This window comes from Lissotriton vulgaris, chromosome 3_1 (genome assembly GCF_964263255.1).
Source record: "Lissotriton vulgaris chromosome 3_1, aLisVul1.2, whole genome shotgun sequence".
Taxonomy (NCBI): Eukaryota; Metazoa; Chordata; class Amphibia; order Caudata; family Salamandridae; genus Lissotriton; species Lissotriton vulgaris.
The window spans coordinates 1,110,697,471-1,110,720,653 of record NC_141689.1 but is presented as its reverse complement, the minus strand read 5'-3'; the positions used below and the strand labels follow the sequence as shown (position 1 = coordinate 1,110,720,653).

At 49.3% G+C, this 23,183-nt stretch overlaps 1 protein-coding gene across 1 annotated transcript in view; it reads right to left on the bottom strand.

The window, feature by feature from the left end:
* Positions 1–23,183, bottom strand: part of LOC147727508 (NACHT, LRR and PYD domains-containing protein 12-like) — a 510,438-nt gene that overhangs the window by 49,848 nt on the left and 437,407 nt on the right. Inside the window, exon 5 of the mRNA XM_086963128.1 lies at positions 186–269. Within this exon, the coding sequence (XP_086819254.1) occupies positions 186–269 (84 nt within the window). The remainder of the gene's footprint in view (positions 1–185; positions 270–23,183) is intronic.

Sequence of the window (23,183 nt, the reverse complement as noted above, 5' to 3'; positions counted from 1 at the left end):
AACCCCCTCCCGCAACCCCCAATGACACAGCAGCACGCCAGTAACCCTAGGTTCAATACAAATAAGATCCTATTGTAAATTTATCACAGTAGCTATAATCCTGCTTCCAATGCAATACACGAAAGCTTGAGAAATTTGGTTTGAAATGATTAGGAAAAACATGCAGGTCATTTTTGATAACATACCATAATCCATTCAAAGTGTGGTTGTTTTTCAGAGAGGCACAAAGTCTCAGGAACTCTTCATTCTGAATATTTGCCCATCCCAGTCTATAGTAGAAACAAAAAAGGAATACAGTTAAAATGCTTAGGTTTGAAAATGTAGCCATCATTTTGTATTTATGTCAGCTAGCTCGTTCCTCAATTTGGCACTAGAGGACTGCAAATGGCTAGAGGTCTGTGTCAAGCATCCAAGCTTGCTAGCATAAGTACTGGGCACAAGCCTTGGAAGGAGAACTTGCCATGTTCTCTGTGTCTTCTACGGATGGATAAAGGATTGGTTGAATACAGCCTGCAGTCATACACAGAATCCATGCTTATATGGCAGCATCAAGCAAACAATGTACACAGGACATGACTTTAGGTTACACCTTGTGTCCATGCTTGTACTACCCTCTAGTTACAACCAGTGGTTGTTACTACTAAGCGTAATGCATTATCTTCAGCCATGCTTTGAGCCCATTACTAATGTCTGCAGTACAGGCTTGGTACTGGGTACAGCTTTTGGCCATGCCAGATGCTCATGCCTTCAGTTCGTCCTGGACACAACTGCAAGACATGACTGTCAGGTACACAGTACATGTTTCATCCTCAGCTGTGTGTAGTCTCTAGTCCTCCTGCCAAAATTGCCCTTTACACTAGAAATAGGCCCTGGCATTTGTCCATGAACTGTGCCCTGTATCAATGCCAGAAGTACTAGTGGGGCACAGGGCAAGACTTTCAGCCATGGCCCTAACCCAGTCCCCCTTCAGGCTGAGTGATACCTATCGCCATACCCACAAGGAATGAAGAATGTGGCTTTCAGATTTGCCCTTTGTTCTGCATCCATTTGGGTATTTTCATGAAGGCTCTGAAGATAAGGACGAAGCTTTAAGCAATCCAAACTGTGATTTCCTGTTGTTGGTGCACAATACAGCATATTCTCATAGCAGTTCATACTGGTATTAGGGAGAGCATGGAAATTACCTGTGGCCACACATTTCAATACTGCATGGAGGGTACATTTATGTGTACAGGGTAAAGCAATAATGTCACCCAAAGTGTGGCAGCCACTAATAAAAGTTCCATATTGATTCACAAACGTTCAATTAGTGGAATGCCTAGACAAATGTTCCTTTTTCAAGGGACAAAATGCATTTTCCACCCTATGAGTATTGCTCCATTATGTGGTTATTGTATGTACATCCTCCAACTGCAGAACCACAAAATGTGTTTTCGAAATAGTTTTGCAACCCCTCTATTACCAGACAGTAGATGCTGAGATCAGATTCCAGTTTGCAAACCATTTCAACACAATACTGTCATGTTTACCTTACATTGTTAAAGATTTCAAAAAATGCAAATACATCTGGCTTTTTCTTAAAAGAACTGCTCGGTGAGAGTTCGGCAAAGTGAGCTAAAGAACAGTGATGGATTCTAACCAGATCTGAGACTGATGGTGAGTGTCTGAAAAGTTTCAGTGCTCCGTCCATCATCTCTTTGTGTTTGCTTTGTTCGCCCTAAGTTGGCAGGGTATGCCCAGACCTGGGTCCCTTGCTCACTTTGCCACTGGATTCAAGCTAGCCTGGCTGATGAGGGCTGTTAGCCCAAAACCGGTCCCAGGATGCTTGTTTCCGGTCCAGGTAAGACATGGCTTGGCTGTTCGGGCTGGACTGTTCCCATGAGGCACAGGGTCAAGACTGACATACATATAGCTGTGTCTGCATTGGGGTGGCGAAGTGAGCTACAGAACCATGATGGATTCTACCCAGATCTGTGACTGGGGATGGGTGTCTGAAAAGTATCAGCGCTCCGTCCATCATCTCCTTGTGTTTGCTTTGTTCGCCCTAAGTTGGCAGGGTATGTCCAGATGTGGGTCCCTTGCTCACTTTGCCACTGGATCAAGCTAGCCTGACTGATGAGGGTTGTTAGCCCAAAAACAAAAAACTTGTCCCAGGATGCTTGTTTCCGGTACAGGGAAGACATGGTTTGGCCGTTCTGGGCGGACTGTTCCCATGAGACATAGGGTCAGACTGATTTGCATATGGCCATGTTGGCAGGGTATGCTCAGCCATGTCTGAATTGGGCTGGCAGAGTGGGCTAAAGACCGGTGATGGATTAAACCCAGATCTGTTGACTGGGTGTGAGTGTTTGATTGGTTCAGATGCTCCGTCCATCACCACCCCCTTTTGTACCGCTTTGTTCACCATAAGTTGGCAGGGTATGCTGAGACGTGAGTCCCTTGCTCACTTTGCCACTGGTTTCAAGCAAGCCTGGCTGAAGACGGTTGTAATGTCAGAAACTATTCCTAGGAAGCTTGTTTCTGGTCCAGGGAAGGCATGGCTTGGCAGTTTGGGCCGGACTGTTCCCATGAGGCACAGGGTCAGACTGATTTGCATATGGCCATGTCTGAACTAGGGTGACAGAGTGGGCTAAAGAACGGTGATGGATTAAACCCAGATCTGTTGACTGGGTGTGAGTGTTCGATTGTTTCAGATGCTCCGTCCATCACCACCCCCTTTGTACCGCTTTGTTCGCCATAAGTTGGCCGGGTATGCTCAGACGTGAGTCCCTTGCTCACTTTGCCACTGGATTCAAGCAAGCCTGGCTGAAGACGGCTGTAATGCCAATAACTGGTCCTAGGAAGCATGTTTCCGGTCGAGGGAAGGCATGGCTTGGCAGTTCAGGCTGGACTGTTCCCATGAGGCACATGGTCAGACTGATTTGCATATGGCCATGTTTGAACTGGGGTGGCAGAGTGGGCTAAAGAACGGTGATGGATTAAACCCAGATCTGTTGACTGGGTGTGAGTGTTTGATTGGTTCAGATGCTCCGTCCATCACCACCCCCTTTTGTACCGCTGTCCAGCACAATAGCCATGTCCTCCGGGGCTGCCAGGATGTGGCGAAAGAGGCCCTCCGTAAATGCAAAAAGGTCAGCATTGTCTTCAGTGGCCTTAACTCCTCGGATTCTGATATTATGTCTGCGTGACCTGTTTCCAGGTCCTCAAGGTGGAGTTGGGTGTCCAAGTGCTGATTCTGAAGACGGAGGATTTCTTGCTGCAACATGGCGACTTCGGTCGCATCATTACTCTCTTCCTGTGTAGCTACTCGTTCCCCCACCCCGTGCACATCTCTGCGAATCTCCTTGAGCTCGGCTGTTAATTCCGTTTCAACAGTCAGTATGTCCGCCCGGAGGGTATTGAAGAGGGACTCCATGAAGGCTTTAGTAATGGGTACGCCACTCGAGTCAGGAGCTGTTTGCGGGGACGCCATCTTGCTTGTAGTCGCTGTTGTGCCAGGGCCAGGGAGTGCTCGGCCAAAAAAGTCTGTTTGGGCCTTTTTTTTTCAGGTTCTGGACGATGACACACTCAAACGCGCAGCCAGGCGCGGAGATCACCGACCAGCACTCCCTTTACTGCCGACGTGGTGCAATTCTCCTTACGCGCTCGGAGGGCTGGGTACTCTTAGTGATAGGGGCTCGCAAGTTTCTTGTCCCCCCCCCCTAGCAGGGGCCTGTCACTGTCCAAGTGTATCTGCAGGGGTCCGTCCGGCTGGAATGCACAGCCTCGGCCGCCCAGCAACTGCCTGTATGACGACAATCAGCAAAGTCCACTGCGGCCTCTCCTATACCCAGGCGTCAATGAATCCCACTGCCGCGCAATAGAGCAGACGTAATTTCCAGGCCCCTCGCAAGTGGGAGCGTGCCGTGGCGAACTACAAAATGGGCTCAGCGTATGCATCCAGCGGCACTGCTAGGAGCCTGGGATCCACTCCCGTCGATCTAGTGCGGCGGCGGACACCACCAGCAGGCTCAGTCCCCGCTATACCCCAGTCTCTCAAGTGCACCAATCTGCTGTTGTTCCTGGGTGCAGTCCCAGTCAATCCCAATGTTTGCGCCTCTTATCTGTGTGTCTGTGGTGTAGAAGCGCCTGCTCCAAAATGGTGGTGCTAAGTCCGCTGCACCAGCAGAGGTGGCAAAACGGGAAACTCAAAGGGCCACAGCCATCTGCTTAAACCTGCTGTCCCAACACCTCCTGTAGCGCCAGGTGTGCCCTCCACTATCCGGGCCTATCTACCTCCGACGTTCCCCAACTGCAGGTGCAAAGTTGAGTCACTGACCCGTCCGTCCCCGGCCCGACAACCAACGCCTCGGGAGCGGGCCGCTGTTCACCCTGTTCTGGAGTCCGGGTCTGTGGCCTAGGGCAAGGCGTCTTTCAAGTCTGCTGCGGCCCGCGCCGCCACGCCTTGCTCTTCCGCGGCACTCACCGCCATCTGTCTGCAGCGCTGGCCCGATCGTGCTCTCCGGGGCGAGCTCCAGCTGTATCCCGGGCAGTCGGCACTCTCTCCCGGGTCAGGTGGTTCTTGGCTTCCCGACCAACCAGGCCGTGTCCCGTCGGCCTCTACTGGTGATGCCGGCCTTGGCAGCCCCGGTCAGGACCGCCCCTGAATCGAGGTCGCGGTCGTGGCGTGTCTCGCTGGCGGGAGGCCTCTCCCCGCGTCCAGCTCCAGCGCCCACAACCCGAAGCTGCCCGCTACCAGTAGCAGGTATCGGAAGGATCCAGGCAGGCCAACGGAGCAGCAGGGATACACCGGGCTCCGACAGGCGCTGAAAGAAGCTGTTGTGGCGGACGGCGAGCCGGAGCTTGGAAGGACACGTCCAAGCTCTCCGCCATCTTGGACACCTGGAACATGGTTTTATAATAAGGTTGATAGCTGGACGGCTAGCAACCTTATTATAAAAACATGTTCCAACTTCAGTCTAAGCCTACCAGCAATTATATATATTATACTGAAATTGTCTAGGGTATTTAAGCAAGACTGTGAAGTTGCAGCCTCTTTGGATTTGGCTTACATCTTAAATTCTTGCTAACTGCATTAAGGTTGAAGATTGCTCAATTCCTTGTTGTGCACCAAGGACTGGGCATGTTGAAGCCAATTTGCCTGCCTGCTCATGTGGTGGACTTTCTGAACAAAGCACACTGCACTCTATTATATTCTGTAAATATTACTCCTCACTAAGGAAAATGCTTATTTTACCTGTTCTGAAGCAGGCACAGTTTAAACAGTATAAGGCTGCCATGGAGTTTTCATACACATTGTCAACTGCGCTGATATGTTCTTTAATTGCAATTTCTATACAGTGAGCTATATTACCATGATCCGATATTGTATCATTAAATTATATTCTAGGCAGACATGTCTCAGCGTTATGTGTTTATGATTTTAAGAAGCAATCATTTTTTAGCATTGTTTAATGTATTTTGTGTGATTTTATTGTATTTTGTATTCTTTCATGGTCACTGGATGACCAAATAAAGATTGATGACAGTGCCTTTCTGTGAAACTCAAATGTCTAACAGCATCTCCACTAAATGTCATCTCATATACCATACTTCAGGAGACAAAAAACTTAGAATTTTCCTTGGGTAAACAGGCATCCTTGCTCAAAACCTTCCTTAGCATCTCCAACCTACACTTAGATTATAATAATGCCTGCATCACACAACTATCTTCATTCTGTCTTCAACACTCTTTCGATCCCACGCTTGAGAAAGGTGAAATTCTTGTCCTCCTAACTGCCCATGATGAATCTATTGAGGTAGATCCTCCTACCCTTGTTGATCGGTCAGACCACTTCCTGGTGCTCTTCCTTCCCACCTTGTCTAATCTGATCATTAAAGGACAACAGCGACCACCAACACACTAAATGTGCGAATATAAGCATACATCCCCCCTCAGACAAATTTTCTCAACTCTTTTAGCCATTTCAAAAACTCAAGTAGTCTCGAAAATGGCAGACAATTCAAAGAGAACCTCACAATGATCATGGATGAGTTCATCCCACTAAAACTGAAATTGTTCATAACCAAGCCCTTCGCAAGATGGTTCTTGAAAGAAGTGAACCTAGAGAGTAAGCCCTGACAGCTGAGGAACAGATCTGGAAATCAAATTAATAGTGACAAGCTATGCAAACTTCTACTCGAGGCAAAAAAACTACAAAAAAAACGAATCTTTGAAGCCAAAGTTTGGAGACTAAGGGCCAGATGTAGGTAATCCTAATTTACCGAATCTAAAATACCGAATTTTACCGATTCAGTATTTTAGAATCGGTAAATGCTATGTAGGAAAAAATTTGGTATTTACCGAATCGGTATTTACCGATTTGGTAATTCCCATTCATTCCTATGGGCCTGGAGGCCCACAGGAATGAATGGGATTTACTGAATCGGTAAATACCGATTCGGTAATGGGGGAACACATTCAAGGGTGGCAGGATGTCACATTGACACCCTGTTGCACCCCTGAATCGTGCATGTGTGCACATGTGGCACACATACATGCCCTAGGGCATGTATGTCTGCCACATGGCACTTTTGGAAATGCACAAAAATGCATTTCCAAAGGTTTTCGATATTTACCACCAATACTGAATCCATAACTATGCAATTAACTCATTTGAGTGCTCCATACATTGCAGATTTGGTAATTTACCGATTCGGTATTTTAAGGAATCGGTATTTTACCGATTCCTTAAAATACTGATTCGATAAATTACCAAATCTGTAAATTGGCCACCTACATCTCAAAAGCCTAATACCGGTCGGTAACGGCCGCAATTCGGTAATTTCGGCCGTTACCGAACGGTATTAGGCTACCTACATCTGGCCCTTAGAATGCAAAACAAATGGAGAGCAATTTTGCTAAACATTTTCACAAAATCTATTTCATGTGGTCAATCAACAAGAAAGCTTGAGATGAATTGTGGGACCTTCATTCTCTTCTTCTTAAAAACAAACCATACAAAATTTAAATTGAAGGCTCATGTGCCCTGAGCCATTCTTCCTATATTATCATTGATCCTATACTGAAATCCAGGCCTATTTGGTTTGAATTCAAAGAAATCTCACAATTCAAGCTTTGCAATATGATGGCAAAACTAAAATCTTCGACCACTCTGATACAATTCCAGCATCTAACATCAAAGAATGAATGCATCCCTATTGCCGTTCCGATCAACCTTATTAATAAATCCTTTTCTCATGGCTCAGTCGAAGACAGCCTTAAAATATACCAAAATAAACGATGCACCGGAGTGTGGCCCAAGTAATTAGCAGTGCCTGAGATTAATTCAAGCATTCCATCCACCACTTTTTTGTTACCTACAATGGACCAAGTCACTACACTGTTGAAAAAAACCTAATGCTAACTCCAAAGATATGAACGGCAAAAATCCAGTATCTACTCTCCAGTTCCAGGCCAAAGTCATGGAAAGCTGCACAGATAATTAGCTCAAACAATTCATCACTGAAAACAGCCTTCTTGATAACTTTCAATGAGGCTTTAAGACCAGCTGTAGAAGTGACACTGCCAAGCCTCAGATCACTTATGATGCACTCAACATTCTTGTTAAAAGATATTCCTGCCTTTTTACCCTTCTTGGCCTATCTGCAACACTCGATATGGAGAACTACCATAAACCTCTAAAGCTATCTGAAGGGAAAATAGGAATCAGATGAATATTCCTGAGCTGGTTCACCTCTTTCTTTCATAACTGCTACCAATCCATTTAAGTTTCAAACACCCGCGTCAACCATTAACAAGAGGGTTCTTTAAGGCTCCATACTCTGATCCAGCCTCTTCAACTTATATATGGAGCTACTTGGTTCCTTTCTACCAAATATGCAAATGTATATTTCTATATGGGGGACACTTAGTTATACTTAGAAGAAGACTTTACCTGCCTAGCACAGAGCTTGAAAAAGATTCCGTTGTGAATGACATAGCACCACCTAAAACTGAACCCAGCAAACATTATGGGCCTGATTGGGATGTTGGTTGCTAAGCCTCAGACTGCTCGTTGAAGGCTTACCCACCGACATTTTTGGTTTGAAGTCTGACCGCCATATTAAAATGAAGGCGGTTGGAGTCCAAACCGGCTGGCCAATCCGACTGGCTTCCGACAGGCTCAAGGAGCCCATCGACTAGTCAGAACCGGGAAACAAACATTACAAGACTGTCATTACAATGCACTACCTTTACAATGCAGTCATTACAACGCAACAGCATTTACATTGCATGCCATTAAAACCCAGGTATTACATCGCATGTCACTACAATGCATGCCATTACAACGCATACCATTACAACGCATGCCATTACAATGCATTATAAGGTAAGTAATGGAGTTTTTATAGGCTTTAGGGTGGGTATGGGTTTGGGAGTACACAGGAATAGTAATTTTTACCCCTACACTATCCAACACTTACCCTACTTTAGCACTCACTGGAGTGGGGATAGTATTTTTTACCCCTACACTATCCAACACTTACCCTTCTGTTGCCCTCACTGGAGTGGGAATAGAAATTTTATCCCTACACTATCCTAAACTTACCCCATTGTTACCCTAAAAGGAATGTGTTGTAATAGAATGCGTTGTAAATGTAGTTTCTAAAAATGTGTTATCTTGGCATGCGTTGGAAAATCATGCGTAGTAATGGATGTTGCATTGGAAAAACTGTGTTGTAAAAGCATGTGTTGTAAATGTTTGCATTGTAACGTGTCCTATTCGTTGGAACCACCACATAATCCCTTACGGATGGCGTTTCTGCCGTCGGGATTAAGATGTCGGTTTCCGACATGGAAAGCCTGCCGGAAAGAGATTTTGGGGGGCCCTATAAGGGCCCCCTTCTCTCCTCGGCCTATGGTTGTGGACCACACAGTGCCCCCCTATAAATCCCTCCACCGTGTGGCAGGCACCTTGAGGTAGATGCCACACAGTGCAGGGATTTACAGTAACTCCCATTTCTCTGTGGAAGCTTGTTCTGAGGCCGGTTTCCGACCGCGGCACAAGCTCCTATAGGGAAATGGGAGTTTGCGACTGCACCATGTGCAGTCGCATCGTAATTGCAGTTGCGGACCACCGACCCGAGGTCGTTAGGTTCTGAAACCGCAAAGATGTCGGTTGGAGGTATCTCCGACTGACATCATAATCAGGCCCTAAGTGCACAAAATGTTTTTACAGTCGCAAACAGCCTGAATCACTGTTTGTAACTGCAAAAACATTTCTGCTATTTACTAAAGGCATGTTAAGAGTCAGTACATTTTCTACCAACTCCTAAAAGTGGTTAGCGACGCTATACCAAATCGCTATTCAGAAGGGAGTTGTTGTAGGTGTCCCATCCAGATCGCCACTCAGTATAATATGTATCAATGTTAAGCAATCAAATCAGTTTGCAAAAACGTTGAAAAATTGCTGACTCCCGAGTTGGGGTGGTAATCCATTCGTAACTTTTGTGAATATGAAAAAAAGTTTGTTGGGGAGTAGACAATTTCCCAGTGGTCCAGAGGAGCACAGTCACCTCTAAAACTTCTTTTATTTTGAAAAGTAGTAATGTTTCCTTTAAGGAAAACATGCTGCATTTAAAAAAGGTTACTTTATTAAAAGGCTGTAACTGACATGGTGGTTTGTTAACCTTAGAAAGCCATCATCTTAAGAGAGTCATAATTATTCAGCACAGTTTAATTGTAGCTGAACATTCTTTTTCTCCAAATCCACATCAATTCTTTAGCTAATGGAGCTCAAACCCAAATCAAGTGGCATCAAAGTGGTACCAAATCTTTCCTTCCCGAAGAATTTAAAGGAGTAGTCTAGTCACTTACACTTTCAAGATCAGACAGTGGAAACCCCCTGCTCAAGAGCATTTCTGGGGAGGAGCTTCGCGGGCAACCAAGATGGCCGCGTAAGCTCGGAGCGCCGCGGACCTTCCGATCCTCCTCATACATCCTGCCTGAAATCCTGTTCCACGCGGGTGGATTCTTATTGCTGATGGTCTACTGAGGCGGGTGCTACCTTCCGCCGTCGAATCGGTGGTTCCTACGCTGAGCTACGTCGAGTCGAACTCCGTGCCAGGGCTGTGCCATTGTCTCCCCGGTCTCCGCCACTCCGCACGATTGGACTGCGGAGTTCTTGCCTGTTGTTCCTGCTGGCGGAGTGCGAGTGCCTACTTCACGTTCTTTCATCGGCCTGCCTAAATGTCTAGCCCGGATTTTCTATTTGGCTCGCTGGGGTCGGGCTTGGCTGGTGCAGCCCTTTGTCCTCATCGGAACCAACATGGCGGGCAGAGGGGACCCCGACAAGACGTCGAACAAGGGCGTCCGCGGAAAAACACAGTCGCAACAGAATAGAATTGAGCGATATGTCCAGCCGAAGACGCCGCCCGCCACGGGACCCTCTGCCAAGAGCCTTCCACCTACGGGCTCGCCTGACGGCTCCGAGCCTACCCTGAGCGACATCATGGGGGCCATCACCAGTTTTCGGGCTGACATGCAGCAGCAACATGAGATCTTAACCCACAAGGTGGACACTATGGCTTTTGATCTGACTCTCATTAGAGCCGACCTGGGCAAGACTAATGATCGTGTCAAGACGCTAGACATTAAGACCTCCAGCCTAACGGCCGACGTCTCGGACCTGCAAACCGAGGTCCGGTACCTGCGGATGACTGCAGACCAATTCTCGAGGAGGCTGGAGGACTTTGAGGGCCGTGCCAGGTGGCAGAACGTCCGCATTGTCGGTGTTCCGGAAGGATCGGAGGAAGCGGCGACGAACCTCTTTGTGGAGGAGCTGATAAAGACCCATTTGGCACCGTCTGGTCTTAGTAACTTTTTCTCTGTGGAGCGTGCCCATCGAGTGCCGGGTGGCCCGCCGAAGTCGGGTGTGGCGCCTAGGCCCATCGTGGCACGGCTTCTCAACTTTCGGGACCGGGATGCGGTCCTGCAGGCATCCAGACGGCATGGACCGCTTAAATACCAGAATGCTGAAATACACTTCTACCCGGATTTTACCAGGACTGTTCAGCGGCAGCGCCAGAGCTACGCGGGAGTAAAGCGGAGACTGCGAGATATGGGATATAAGTACTCTATGATGTTTCCTGCTAAACTCCGGATTGAACATGAGGGCCGTGCCCTGTTCTTTGACTTCGCCGAGAATGTGAGTGACTGGTTAGACACTTTATCGCCGCTTCGTGACGCTCAAGATGACCACGATGGAGGTGCGGCTGGTGGCCCGGATCTATGAGACTTGGCTCTACTATGTACCACCGGCGTTTGGTGACCCAGCTTCATGAGACTGTTGGTATTGTTTCTTCAGTGACCCTGTTGACTTTCCTGTCGTTACATGGAGGGTGGCGGGAGGTGTTCGCGGAGATTCCTTACTCCTCTGGGACTTTTTGTAGAGTAGTTTATGGGGCGACAGGCACACTGCTGGTTGGGGGGGCTTTTTAGTCTGATGCAGGGGTGCAGGGTGGGGGGTGCAACTATGCAAGTTTATTTCTTTGTTTGTTCTTTCTCTTTTCTTTCCTATAGGCAATGCAACGTGTTTACTGCTATTCTCCTTTTGATGGTCGGGTTGGCTGGGATTGGGTGGGACGGGTTGCGGGACGATGGGGGGTAGAAAATTAAAAGTAATCAGTTGGAATGTTAATGGGTTGGGTGACCGTGTTAAGAGAGGGGTGGTGATTCAATTGCTTAAGAGACATATGCCCGATGTTGTGCTTTTACAAGAGACGCACTTGATAGGAAACTCTTGCAAGGCTCTTAACCGTAAAGGCTACAAGATGGTGGCCCACTCTGGGTTCTCTTCGGGCTCCCGGGGGGCGGGTATCCTGGTGCGTGCGTCCCTTCCCCTTGAGATAGACGTCACTGTGATTGATGAGAGGGGGCGCTACGCCGCAGTGGCGGGGAGATGGGAGGGGCGTTCCCTTGCGCTGCTTTCGGTTTATGTTCCCCCAGGCCTACAATCTAGTACCTTCCAGGACCTTGGTGGCGCCATTTTGTCCTTGCCTGATGGTCTATTGATAGTGGGGGGTGACTTCAATTCAGTCTGCTCTGGGTCCCTGGACCGCCAACCGCCGAGAGATCTCCGCAGTTCCCAACTGTGGTTGCCTTCATTTCTTGACTCCATGGGCCTGGTGGACAGTTGGCGTCTACTACATCCCGCGCTCCGCCATTTCTCCTTCCTTTCGGGTGCCCATGGTAGTCTCTCCCATATAGACTACGTTTTTACCCTAGCTGCACATGCGTCTGCCGTGTCTGAGGCCCGTTTTTTGGCACAGGGTATTTCCGATCACTCCCCGCTGTGGGTCTCGTTTGATTTTAACATCGTCCTGTCTGACCGCCCGGTGCCGGTTAACCCATGGTATTTCCGTAATCTCAAGACTCGTGCACTCCTTGCTAAGGCCATCGACCTCTACTTCTCGGAGAATGTGGGCTCGGTTGGCTCGGCTATCACTTTGTGGGAGGCATTCAAGACTGTGTTGAGGGGTGAGGCTCTTGCTCTCATTGCGGAGGCCAGGCGAGTCAGAGATGCCGACCTCACGTGTATTGAAGACGAGGTTTTGCGCCTTGAGTCCCGACTGGGGCCCGAGCCCGATCCCTCTCTTTTGCATGACCTTTCCCTTAAACAGGCGGAATACCATGATCTCGCCACGAATGCCGCCCTTACCCTGGCCAAGGAACAGCAAGGTCGTATCTACGACGTTGGGGATAAAGCTGGGAAACTGCTGGCCTGGCTGGACAGGCGCGAGATGGCTAGCCGCGTGGTGCCTGAGATCTTGGGCGACAACGGGGTTGCCGTCACGGACCCAAGTGCTAGTGCCGAGTCTTTTGCTGATTATTTCCGGGGTGTCTACACTTCCAACTCAGACCGCTCCGAGGCTGACTCGGCTGCGTTCCTCTCAACGATTGACCTTCCCTGTCTCTCTGAAGAGGACCGTGCCGACTTAGATCGCGACATATCCGTGGACGAGGTCGCCTTGGCGATCCGTGCACTGAGGTCGGGTAAAGCGACTGGCCCCAATGGTCTTCCGGTCGAGTTATACAAAATTCGACCGGATGTGGTATCCCCGCACCTGCGGACTATGTTTTTGAAGGCACGGGACGAGGGCCTCCTCCCCTTAGATCAGAGGCTGGCCACCATTGTGGTTATTCACAAAGAGGGAAAACCGAGAGACGTGTGCCGATCCTATCGCCCCATCTCTCTCCTCAATGTGGAGCCTAAGATCCTGGCCAAACTGCTTGCCAATCGTTTGGTTGGAGTCATCGGTGATTTGGTGCACCCGGACCAGTCGGGTTTTATTCCCCGCCGTAACACTGCCCTTAATCTGCGTCGGCTCCATGGTGTTATGGCCAGAGCTCATACCCTCGAGGAACCGGCGGTACTTGCTTCACTTGACGCCACGATGGCCTTTGACTCACTTGAGTGGAGTTATCTTTGGGCGTGCTGGCGAAGCTTGGGTTTGGACGGGTCTTTCTGAGCTGGGTGCAACTCCTTTACGCTTGCCCGCTGGCTAATGTCACGGTCAATGGCCGCGTGTCGGCGTCCTTTGCCCTTCACCGAGGTACCAGGCAGGGTTGCCCCCTGTCACCTCTCCTGTTTGCCCTGGCTCTGGAACCGCTTGCGGCCATGTTACGTACACACCCGGACTTACATGGTATAACCTGGGCCCCGGGCTTTGAGGATAGAGTCTCCCTGTACGCAGATGATATTCTGCTCTACCTTACCTCCCCCTGCAAATCGCTCATTGTGGCGTGCGATGTGCTCAGACTGTTTGGACGCCACTCTGGCCTGGTCATTAACTGGGCCAAGTCTTCTCTTTACATTCTAAAGAGGGACACACCGCGCCTCCCCAGAGGCTGCAATATCCAGATGGCCGGACAGGGTTTTAAGTATCTGGGAATATACATTTCCGGTAGCTCTAAGGCGCGGTACGACCACAATCTGCTCCCCCCACTCCAGCGGCTGCGGAGAGATGTGGATAGTTGGCGCAGGCTCCCGCTCTCTCTCCTGGGCCGGGCAGCATTGTTTAAAATGATGTCCTTACCCAGGTTTCTGTATGCCTTACAGAACACTCAGGACCTGGTTCCGGCCCGCTATTTTCGGGAGATTGAGAGCTTGCAAAGGGCCTTGCTCTGGGATGGCCGACCCCGTGTCGCCATCCAGAAGCTCACGTTGCCGTGGTACGACGGAGGCATCGCCCTACCAGATGTACGTCGGTACTATTGGTCCTCTCAGCTCACTGCTATCAACCACGGCTTTTATGGCCCTGTGGATAGCCCAGGCTACGCAATGGACAGGTGGCTCTTACGCGGTGGCAACTACTATCGTGCCCTGTATTCCAGATCCTTTGATCGGCGCCTGTCAGGCCCGACCAAGGCAGCGGTTCACATCTGGCGGACGATCACTAAAGCGCAGGGTTGGCAGGGCAGACTGACTCGTTTTACCCCACTGTATGACTCCGATATCCTGGGCAGACTGTGGCACACCAAGGGCTTCGACAAATGGGATCTCATAGGCATCTCCAGGGTGGACGACATGGTTATTAAGGGCGCAGTCAAGACCTTTCCCCAACTGAAGGCCGAATACCATTTGGGCGATTCGGAGTTTTTCCGCTACGCCCAGCTGAGACACGCGTTGCTCTCCGCCAGGCCGACGGAGGGAGAGATCCCCGAAAGCTCCCCCTTGGAGGACAGGATACTGGATGGCCATATGCCTGACAGTGCTATTTCCCTGTCCTATAAGAAATTGATTAATGTTCGCACTGATCTCCTCCTGTGCTTGCGAGACCAATGGACTGCGGACGGCCTGGAACTTGACGATGAGGACTGGCAGAGTGCAGTGTCCTCCCCTAAGGAGGTCGCTATCTCCTCACGTCTCCGATTGGTGCAATTCAAAATTCTTCACCGGGTGTATGTCACCGGCCCTCGGCTCTTGCATATGGGGTTCTCGCCCGATGGCCTTTGTCGCCGAGGTTGTGGGGCTCTCGCAACCTTCTTGCATATTCTGTGGGAGTGCCCCGTCATTGCCCCTTACTGGGCGAGAGTGCACCGCATTATGGGAGAGGTGACTGGTGTGGTGTTGGCAGCAGAGGGGTGGAGGTGCCTCCTTAACGTTTGGGAACCGTCTGATCACAACACGGCACAGACTCGTTGGGTGACATTGGGCAATATGGTTGCCAAGCGTGATATTGCTCAAAAGTGGGGTGCTGCTACGGCCCCCCTGGTAGTACAATGGAAAGCCAACATGGATTGGTGCATGTTTAGAGAAAAGACAGTCTACGTTGCCAGGGGAAGGCCTCAGACATGGAATAAAGTGTGGGGGGCATGGAATGCGTACAGGGGAGATGTGTGCCTGCCACCGGAACCTGTCCCTCAGGACGAGCACTTATCACCGTAACCTGTGACACCGACTGTTTTATGCTGTTTGTATTTCCCCTGCCTTTTCCTACCCCCCCTCTCTATCCTTTCATTTGTTCTTTTTATCGATTCTCTACCTGTCCCCCTCTGCCTGTAGCCGACTCCTTTCCGTCTCTGTTGCTCCATTGCCACTTTCACGCGCCTTCTGGCGTTTCTTTTCTTGGTTTAGTTATCTTTCTTATAAAATAAAAAACAACCTGCAATGTTCTGATGTGAATCACCTTGCACTTTTCTCCTCCTGAGTCTTTGCTGCCTTGCCCCCGGGATGTTAGGCTGAATAGCTGTGTGCTCTTTTACAATAAAGGTTTTAAAAAATTAAAAAAAAAAAAAAAGAGCATTTCTAAGTTACATCTTGCCTCGTTGAAAGCAGCACTCCATGCAACAGCCAGAATGCACTCAGGGACTAGGAAGTTCAATAATATTGTCCCATCCTAATCTTCCTGAATTTGCTACTGATTGAAGATAGAAGCATAATAAACCCTGCCCTCATCATCCATAAAACTCATCACTCGGACACCCCTAATTCACTAACAAGGAGGGCAACAGAAACTGTGCGGTTCAAACACTCTCCTGAACAGACGACCTGTAGAAAGAAAAGGCCCTCTAACAGTTCATCACATGAAGTGAAACGAAGTTGTGGAACTCTGCCCCGGCTGCCATTAGATCCAAAGCCTCTCAAGAAGTCTTTAAAACTGGAATGAAAAGGCTAATATCCACCAGTTCTTTCCATTATGATTCATCTCATATGCAATATCAAGTTATGACTAGCTTGTCTGTAGAGCAATTCTGATTCATTTTCGTTAGAGTTCACAGAAGAATGCCTAGCTGTCTCCTTTTGGGTTCATACAACCATCCCACGTATATTGAGCTTAATGTAAATCTACAAAAAGTACTTTGCAGGATTTACTGCTTAAAAGTTCATTGCGGTACAAAAGGGGGTGGTGACGGACGGAGCATCTGAATCAATCAAACACTCACACCCAGTCAAAAGATCTGGGTTTAATCCATCACCGTTCTTTAGCCCACTCTGCCACCCCAGTTCAGACATGGCTATATGCAAATCAGTCTGACCCTGTGCCTCATGGGAACAGTCCAGCCCGAACTGCCAAGCCATGTCTTCCCTGGACCGGAAACAAGCTTCAGAGGACCGGTTTCTGGCATTCCAGCCGTCTTCAGCCCGGCTTGCTAGAATCCAGTGGCAAAGTGAGCAAGGGACTCACGTCTGAGCATACCATGCCACACTTATGGCGGCCAAAAGCGGTACAAAAGGGGGTGGTGATGGACGGAGCGTCTGAATCAATCAAACACTCACACCCAGTCAAAAGATATGGGTTTAATCGATCACCGTTCTTTAGCCCACTCTGCCACCCCAGTTGGACATGGCTATATGCAAATCAGTCTGACCCTGTGCCTCATGGGAACAGTCCAGCCCGAACTGCCAAGCCATGTCTTCCCTGGACCGGAAAAAAGCTTCCAAGGACCGGTTTCTGGCATTCCAGCCGTCTTCAGCCCGGCTTGCTTGAATCCAGTGGCAAAGTGAGAAAGGGACTCACGTCTGAGCATACCCTGCCACACTTATGGCGGCCAAAAGCGGCACAAAAGGGGGTGGTGATGGACGGAGCATCTGAATCAATCAAACACTCACACCCAGTCAAAAGATCTGGGTTTAATCCATCACCGTTCTTTAGCCCACTCTGCCACCCCAGTTCAGACATGGCTATATGCAAATCAGTCTGACCCTGTGCCTCATGGGAACAGTCCAGCCCGAACTGCCAAGCCATGTCTTCCCTGGACCGGAAACAAGCTTCCGATGACCGGTTTCTGGCATTCCAGCCGTCTTCAGTCCGGCTTGCTTGAATCCAGTGGCAAAGGGAGCAAGGGACTCACGTCTGAGCATACCCTGCCACACTTTTGGCGGCCAAAGCGGTACAAAAGGGGGTGGTGATGGACGGAGCATCTGAATCAAACACTCACACCCAGTCAAAAGATCTGGGTTTAATTCATCACCGTTCTTTAGCCCACTCTGCCACCCCAGTTCAGACATGGCTATATGCAAATCCGTCTGACCCTGTGCCTCATGGGAACAGTCCAACCCGAACTGCCAAGCCATGTTTTCCCTGGACCGGAAACAAGCTTCGGAGGACCGGTTTCTGGCATTCCAGCCGTCTTCAGCCCGGCTTGCTAGAATCCAGTGGCAAAGTGAGCAAGGGACTCACGTCTGAGCATACCCTTCCAAACTTATGGCGGCCAAAAGCGGTACAAAAGGGGGTGGTGATGGACGGAGCATCTGAATCAATCACATACTCACACCCAGTCAAAGGATCTGGGTTTAGTCCATCACCGTTCTTTAGCCCACTCCGCCACCCCAGTTCAGACATGGTTATATGCAAATCAGTCTGACCCTGTGCCTCATGGGAACAGTCCAGCCCGAACTGCCAAGCCATGTCTTCCCTGGACCGGAAACAAGCTTCCGAGGACCGGTTTCTGGCATTCCGTCTTCAGCCCGGCTTGCTTGAATCCAGTGGCAAAGGGAGCAAGGGACTCGCGTCTGAGCATACCCTGCCACACTTATGGCGGCCAAAAGCGGTACAAAAGGGGGTGGTGATGGACGGAGCATCTGAATCAAACACTCACACCCAGTCAAAAGATCTGGGTTTAATCCATCACCGTTCTTTAGCCCACTCTGCCACCCCATTTCAGACATGGCTATATGCAAATCAGTCTGACCCTGTGCCTCATGGGAACAGTCCAGCCCGAACTGCCAAGCCATGTCTCCCCTGGACCGGAAACAAGCTTCCGAGGACCGGTTTCTGGCATTCCAGCCGTCTTTAACCCGGCTTGCTTGAATCCAGTGGCAAAGTGAGCAAGGGACTCACGTCTGAGCATACCCTGCCAAACATATGGCGGACAAAAGCGGTACAAAAGGGGGTGGTGATGGACGGAGCATCTGAATCAATCACACACTCACACCCAGTCAAAAGATCTGGGTTTAATTCATCACCGTTCTTTAGCCCACTCTGCCACCCCAGTTCAGACATGGCTATATGCAAATCAGTCTGACCCTGTGCCTCATGGGAACAGTCCAGCCCGAACTGCCAAGCCATGTCTTCCCTGGACCGGAAACAAGCTTCCGAGGACCGGTTTCTGGCATTCCAGCCGTCTTCAGCCCGGCTTGCTTGAATCCAGTGGCAAAGTGAGCAAGGGACTCACGTCTGAGCATACCCTGCCACACTTATGGCAGCCAAAAGCGGTACAAAAGGGGGTGGTGATGGAGGGAGCATCTGAATCAATCGAACACTCACACCCAGTCAAAAGATCTGGGTTTAATCCATCACCGTTCTTTAGCCCACTCTGCCACCCCAGTTCAGACATGGCTATATGCAAATCAGTCTGACCCTGTGCCTCATGGGAACAGTCCAGCCCGAACTGCCAAGCCATGTCTTCCCTGGACCGGAAACAAGCTTCCGAGGACCGGTTTCTGGCATTCCAGCCGTCTTCAGCCCGGTTTGCTTGAATCCAGTGGCAAAGTGAGCAAGGGACTCACGTCTGAGCATACCCTGCCACTCTTATGGCGGCCAAAAGCGGTACAAAAGGGGGTGGTGATGGATGGAGCATCTGAATCAATCAAACACTCACACCCAGTCAAAAGATCTGGGTTTAATCCATCACTGTTCTTTAGCCCACTCTGCCACCCCAGTTCAGACATGGCTATATGCAAAACAGTCTGACCCTGTGCCTCATGGGAACAGTCCAGCCCGAACTGCCAAGCCATGTCTTCCCTGGACCGGAAACAAGCTTCCGAGGACCGGTTTCTGGCATTCCAGCCGTCTTCAGCCCGGCTTGCTTGAATCCAGTGGCAAAGTGAGCAAGGGACTCAAGTCTAAGCATACCCTGCCACACTTATGGCGGTCTAGGAAAGACATGGCTCAGTAGTTCGGGCTGGACTGTTCCCATGAGGCACAGGATCAAGGCTGATTTGCATATAGCCAATGTCTGACCTAGGGTGGGGTGTAATGCAAAAAAACAATGGATTTGGGCCCAGGTCTTTGTACAGGGGTGAATGTAAGACATTGTTCTGCATTTTGTCCATCAACTGTGTTTTTTGCAATTTTCACCCCGAGTGGGCTGGGTATGCTCAGACGTGAGTCCCAGGCTCTCCACATCACTGGAGTCAAGCTAGCCAGGCTGAAGAAGTCTGATAGCCAGAAACCGGTCCTTGGATGCTTGATTTCGGTCTAGGAAAGGCATGGCATGGTAGCTCGGGCTGGACTGTTCCCATGAGGCACAGGATCAAGGCTGATTTGCATATAGCCATTGTCTGACCTAGGGTGGTGTGGAGTGCAAAAAAACGATGGATTTAGGCCCAGATCTTTGTACTGGGGTGAATGTAAGACATTGTTCTGCAATCTGTCCATCAACTGTGTTTTTTGTAATAGTTCATTGCTACACACAAGGCTAGACACTGTGTTTATTTTGTGTGAGTGTTTGGGTGTGTGTATATTATATATATATACACATATGTAGGCGGGCAGGCAGGCAGGCATGGCAGGCAGGTGATTTTGTTCCAGTTTCTTCGCGGAATAGGTTGTGGGGGGTTGTGGGTCGAGGTAGTTTTGTAGCTGAAGTGAACACAGCTGTGGTCCGTCCAATGGAGAGCTGTGGTGTGATCGAAGGAGATGTGCTTGCTGGAGGTGAAGATTGGGTCGAGCGTGTGTCCGGCTACATGGGTGGGGGTGTCAACAAGTTGTTTGAGTCCGAGATTGGCCAGGTTGTCCAGAAGGGTGGTGGTGTTGCTGTCGTTTTTCTTTTCCAGGTGGAAGTTGAGGTCTCCCAGTAGAATGTAGTTCTCGGAGGTGATGGCGTGTGGGCTGATGAAGTCAGTGATGTCTTCGCTGAATTGTTTACGGGTTCCTGGTGGCCTGTAGATGAGGGTGCCTCTAAGTGTGGTCCTGGGGTCGGTGTGGATCTGGAAGTGGAGGTGTTCGGCGGTTGCAAGGTTATCGTCGAAGCTGGTCGTGATTCTGATGGTGTTCTTATGGACGATGGCGATGCCTCCTCCAGTTTGGTTGGTGCGGCCTTTTCGGATGATTTTGTAGTCGTCCGGGAGAGCTATGGCGATGTCGGGTGCTGATGATGCGTTCATCCAGGTTTCTGTAAGGAAGGCGATGTCCGGTGAAGCAGTGGCGAGTAGGTCCCAGAGTTCAGTGGCGTGTCTGTGGATCGAGCGGGTGTTCAGCAGGATGCGCTTCTGGTGGTTAGAGTCGGAACTGTGTTTGGAGTTAGTGGATTTGGTGTGGGTCTTGATGCAGGTGAACTTGCAGGAGTGGCAGGCGAAGGGTCCATGGGTACGTCCTGGGGCAGCTTCGTAGCATTGTGGTGTGCGTCTGGGGTTAAGGGCTAAGAGGGTGGCGGCGTCATACGTAATGCGGGAGGAGTGCGATTTGCGGGGGCCAGGGGGTCTGGCGCTGGGCGCGGTCCAGGCGTAGACGGGCTTACCTTTGGCGCACCTTCGGGCGCAAGGGGCGCGTCCGCTGCGCGTGAACGCTGCGCGCAAAAGCATCTGTCATATGTGGATAGTGGAGGGGGCGGAGTGAGGGAGGAGCAGCTGGGATGTGGGAGCGGGGTGGAGAGGGCGGGCCCCGAGGCACAACAATCACCAAATGGCCGCAAAAGTGAAACCGGACCAGGATGTGGCACAAAGTGGGGATAAGCTGTGGGAGACGAGCGAAATTAATTAACAAATGAAGGTCTAAATTACACTATCGAGCGATGCAGACTAGGAGAGCACAAAAAGCATAACACACTAAATGGACCAATATTAGCGAGGCACAGCGCTCGATCGTAAGGCAGGCAGCAGTTAAACAGTGATATCACAGGCAGCTGGCAGCAGTTGTGCACAGAGAACGATCGTAAGGCAGGCAGCAGTTAAACAACGATACCGCAGGCAGCAGTTGTGCACGGCGTGAGAGAGGATCACTGCTCAGCTATGTCACAGGTCAGCAGGGAGCATGGGGAGCGACTGCCACCGAGAGCGTGCGAAATTGCTCCACATCTTACATTAATCATGACATCTTCAAAGACAGCATTGACATTAACACTGCACTTTAGCAAATAGAGTTTAAAATATTACTTTGTTAATGAACATTTCACCTAACTATAACATACATCACTTTAACCTTTGTTTTTTTATTGCAAAAATATATATGAACAAAGTACAAATTAATAGGATCACCAAACATGATAGAAATGAATAGTATCTCCCTCCCTCACGACGATCAAGTGAATTGTTATCAATTCATGAAACTCATATGTAAAACAGAGCTCAATAGTGTTTTTAACCCGCTCCATTCCCAAGCCTAGTATAACAGGAGTAATCTTCTGTTATTCTCTGGAAAAAATGCAAAGGTGACATTATCAAAAGGTTCTTATAGATTACAGATGACTATCACTCTTTTACAACTTAAATGCCCCCTCCCCGCCTCCCCTCCTTTGATATGGTAAAAAGAGACTACCAACCACAGCTATGCCAACACCATCATCAAATGACCCAGCACAAGTGCACTTTAAACTTTAAATAAAACAATGTTATGAATGAAATTTTATGAATGCAATCAAATTCAAGAAATGAAATTTTATATGTCCCAGAATATTGTGTAATCATGCAGAAAAATAATAAACTACATAAGAATGAATATAACATTATTGTATTATTTTAATAATATGACTGTTAAAAGGTTCAAATGTCAACTACGCTTTAAAAATGGAATTGAAAAATGAAAACTGTAAAATTCTTACAGCTGCATCGTAGCGCTTCAGTATCCAAGACATTATAGATCTGGTAATCACTGTGACGGCTGGGTCAGAAAATGGACACCAAAAAATACCACTTCAACAAGAATGTCGAGGCTCTAGTGCTCAAAAGGGTTGTCCAAAGCGAAGATGCAGCCAAACACCATACTTAGATGTAAAAAAAAGCCACCATGAATATCGAACAGACCGAGTCGAAGACGTTCTACCGAAACTTTTCAGCCATAATTTGTAATCCTATGCACCATTGTATGCTTATATTTTCATGAGGTGTTCAATAAACCCCCCATTCTTTGCACCATCTACTGGTTTTTCGACTTAGGGCTCGATTACGATCTCGTTCGGTAAGCATTCCTACCGAATCAGTTCCGGAATGCTTTCCGGACAACTCGGATTGGGGGAGTCCGAACAATCGATTTGGATGTATCTGTATTATTCCGGATGCGATTCAGTCTGACTCCCATGGACTTCAATAGGAGCCTGTGTTCCTTACGAGAACACAGGCTCCCATTGAAGAAAGGGGTGGCTGGGGAAAATCGTGCACCCTATGGCAGGCACCCCCTGGTGCCTGACACACTATGCATGGGTGGAAAGGGGGGGTCCCTTGGGTAACTCTTCGGGCCCCATTTAGAAATTCAGAAGGCTCTGGTTGCTGGGAGGCCTGCTACGGGACAGATTTCGGCAACGATTCCTTCCAGAGAAACGGTCATCGTAATCGCTCGCTCGGAAACCGAGTCCATAAAGCTGCACGATTCGGCTTCGAAAGGCTCGACTTGTCAGAATGCCTTATTTTAACCCTTAGGGTTTCCGGGCATTGTAATGGGTCGTTCAGCACTGGGTACAATTCGGTCAGAAACAAGGGTTCCGAATCGGATTCGGCAAGCACGAATTCTTCTGCTGTAACAGCTGAAGGAAGGAAGCAGCC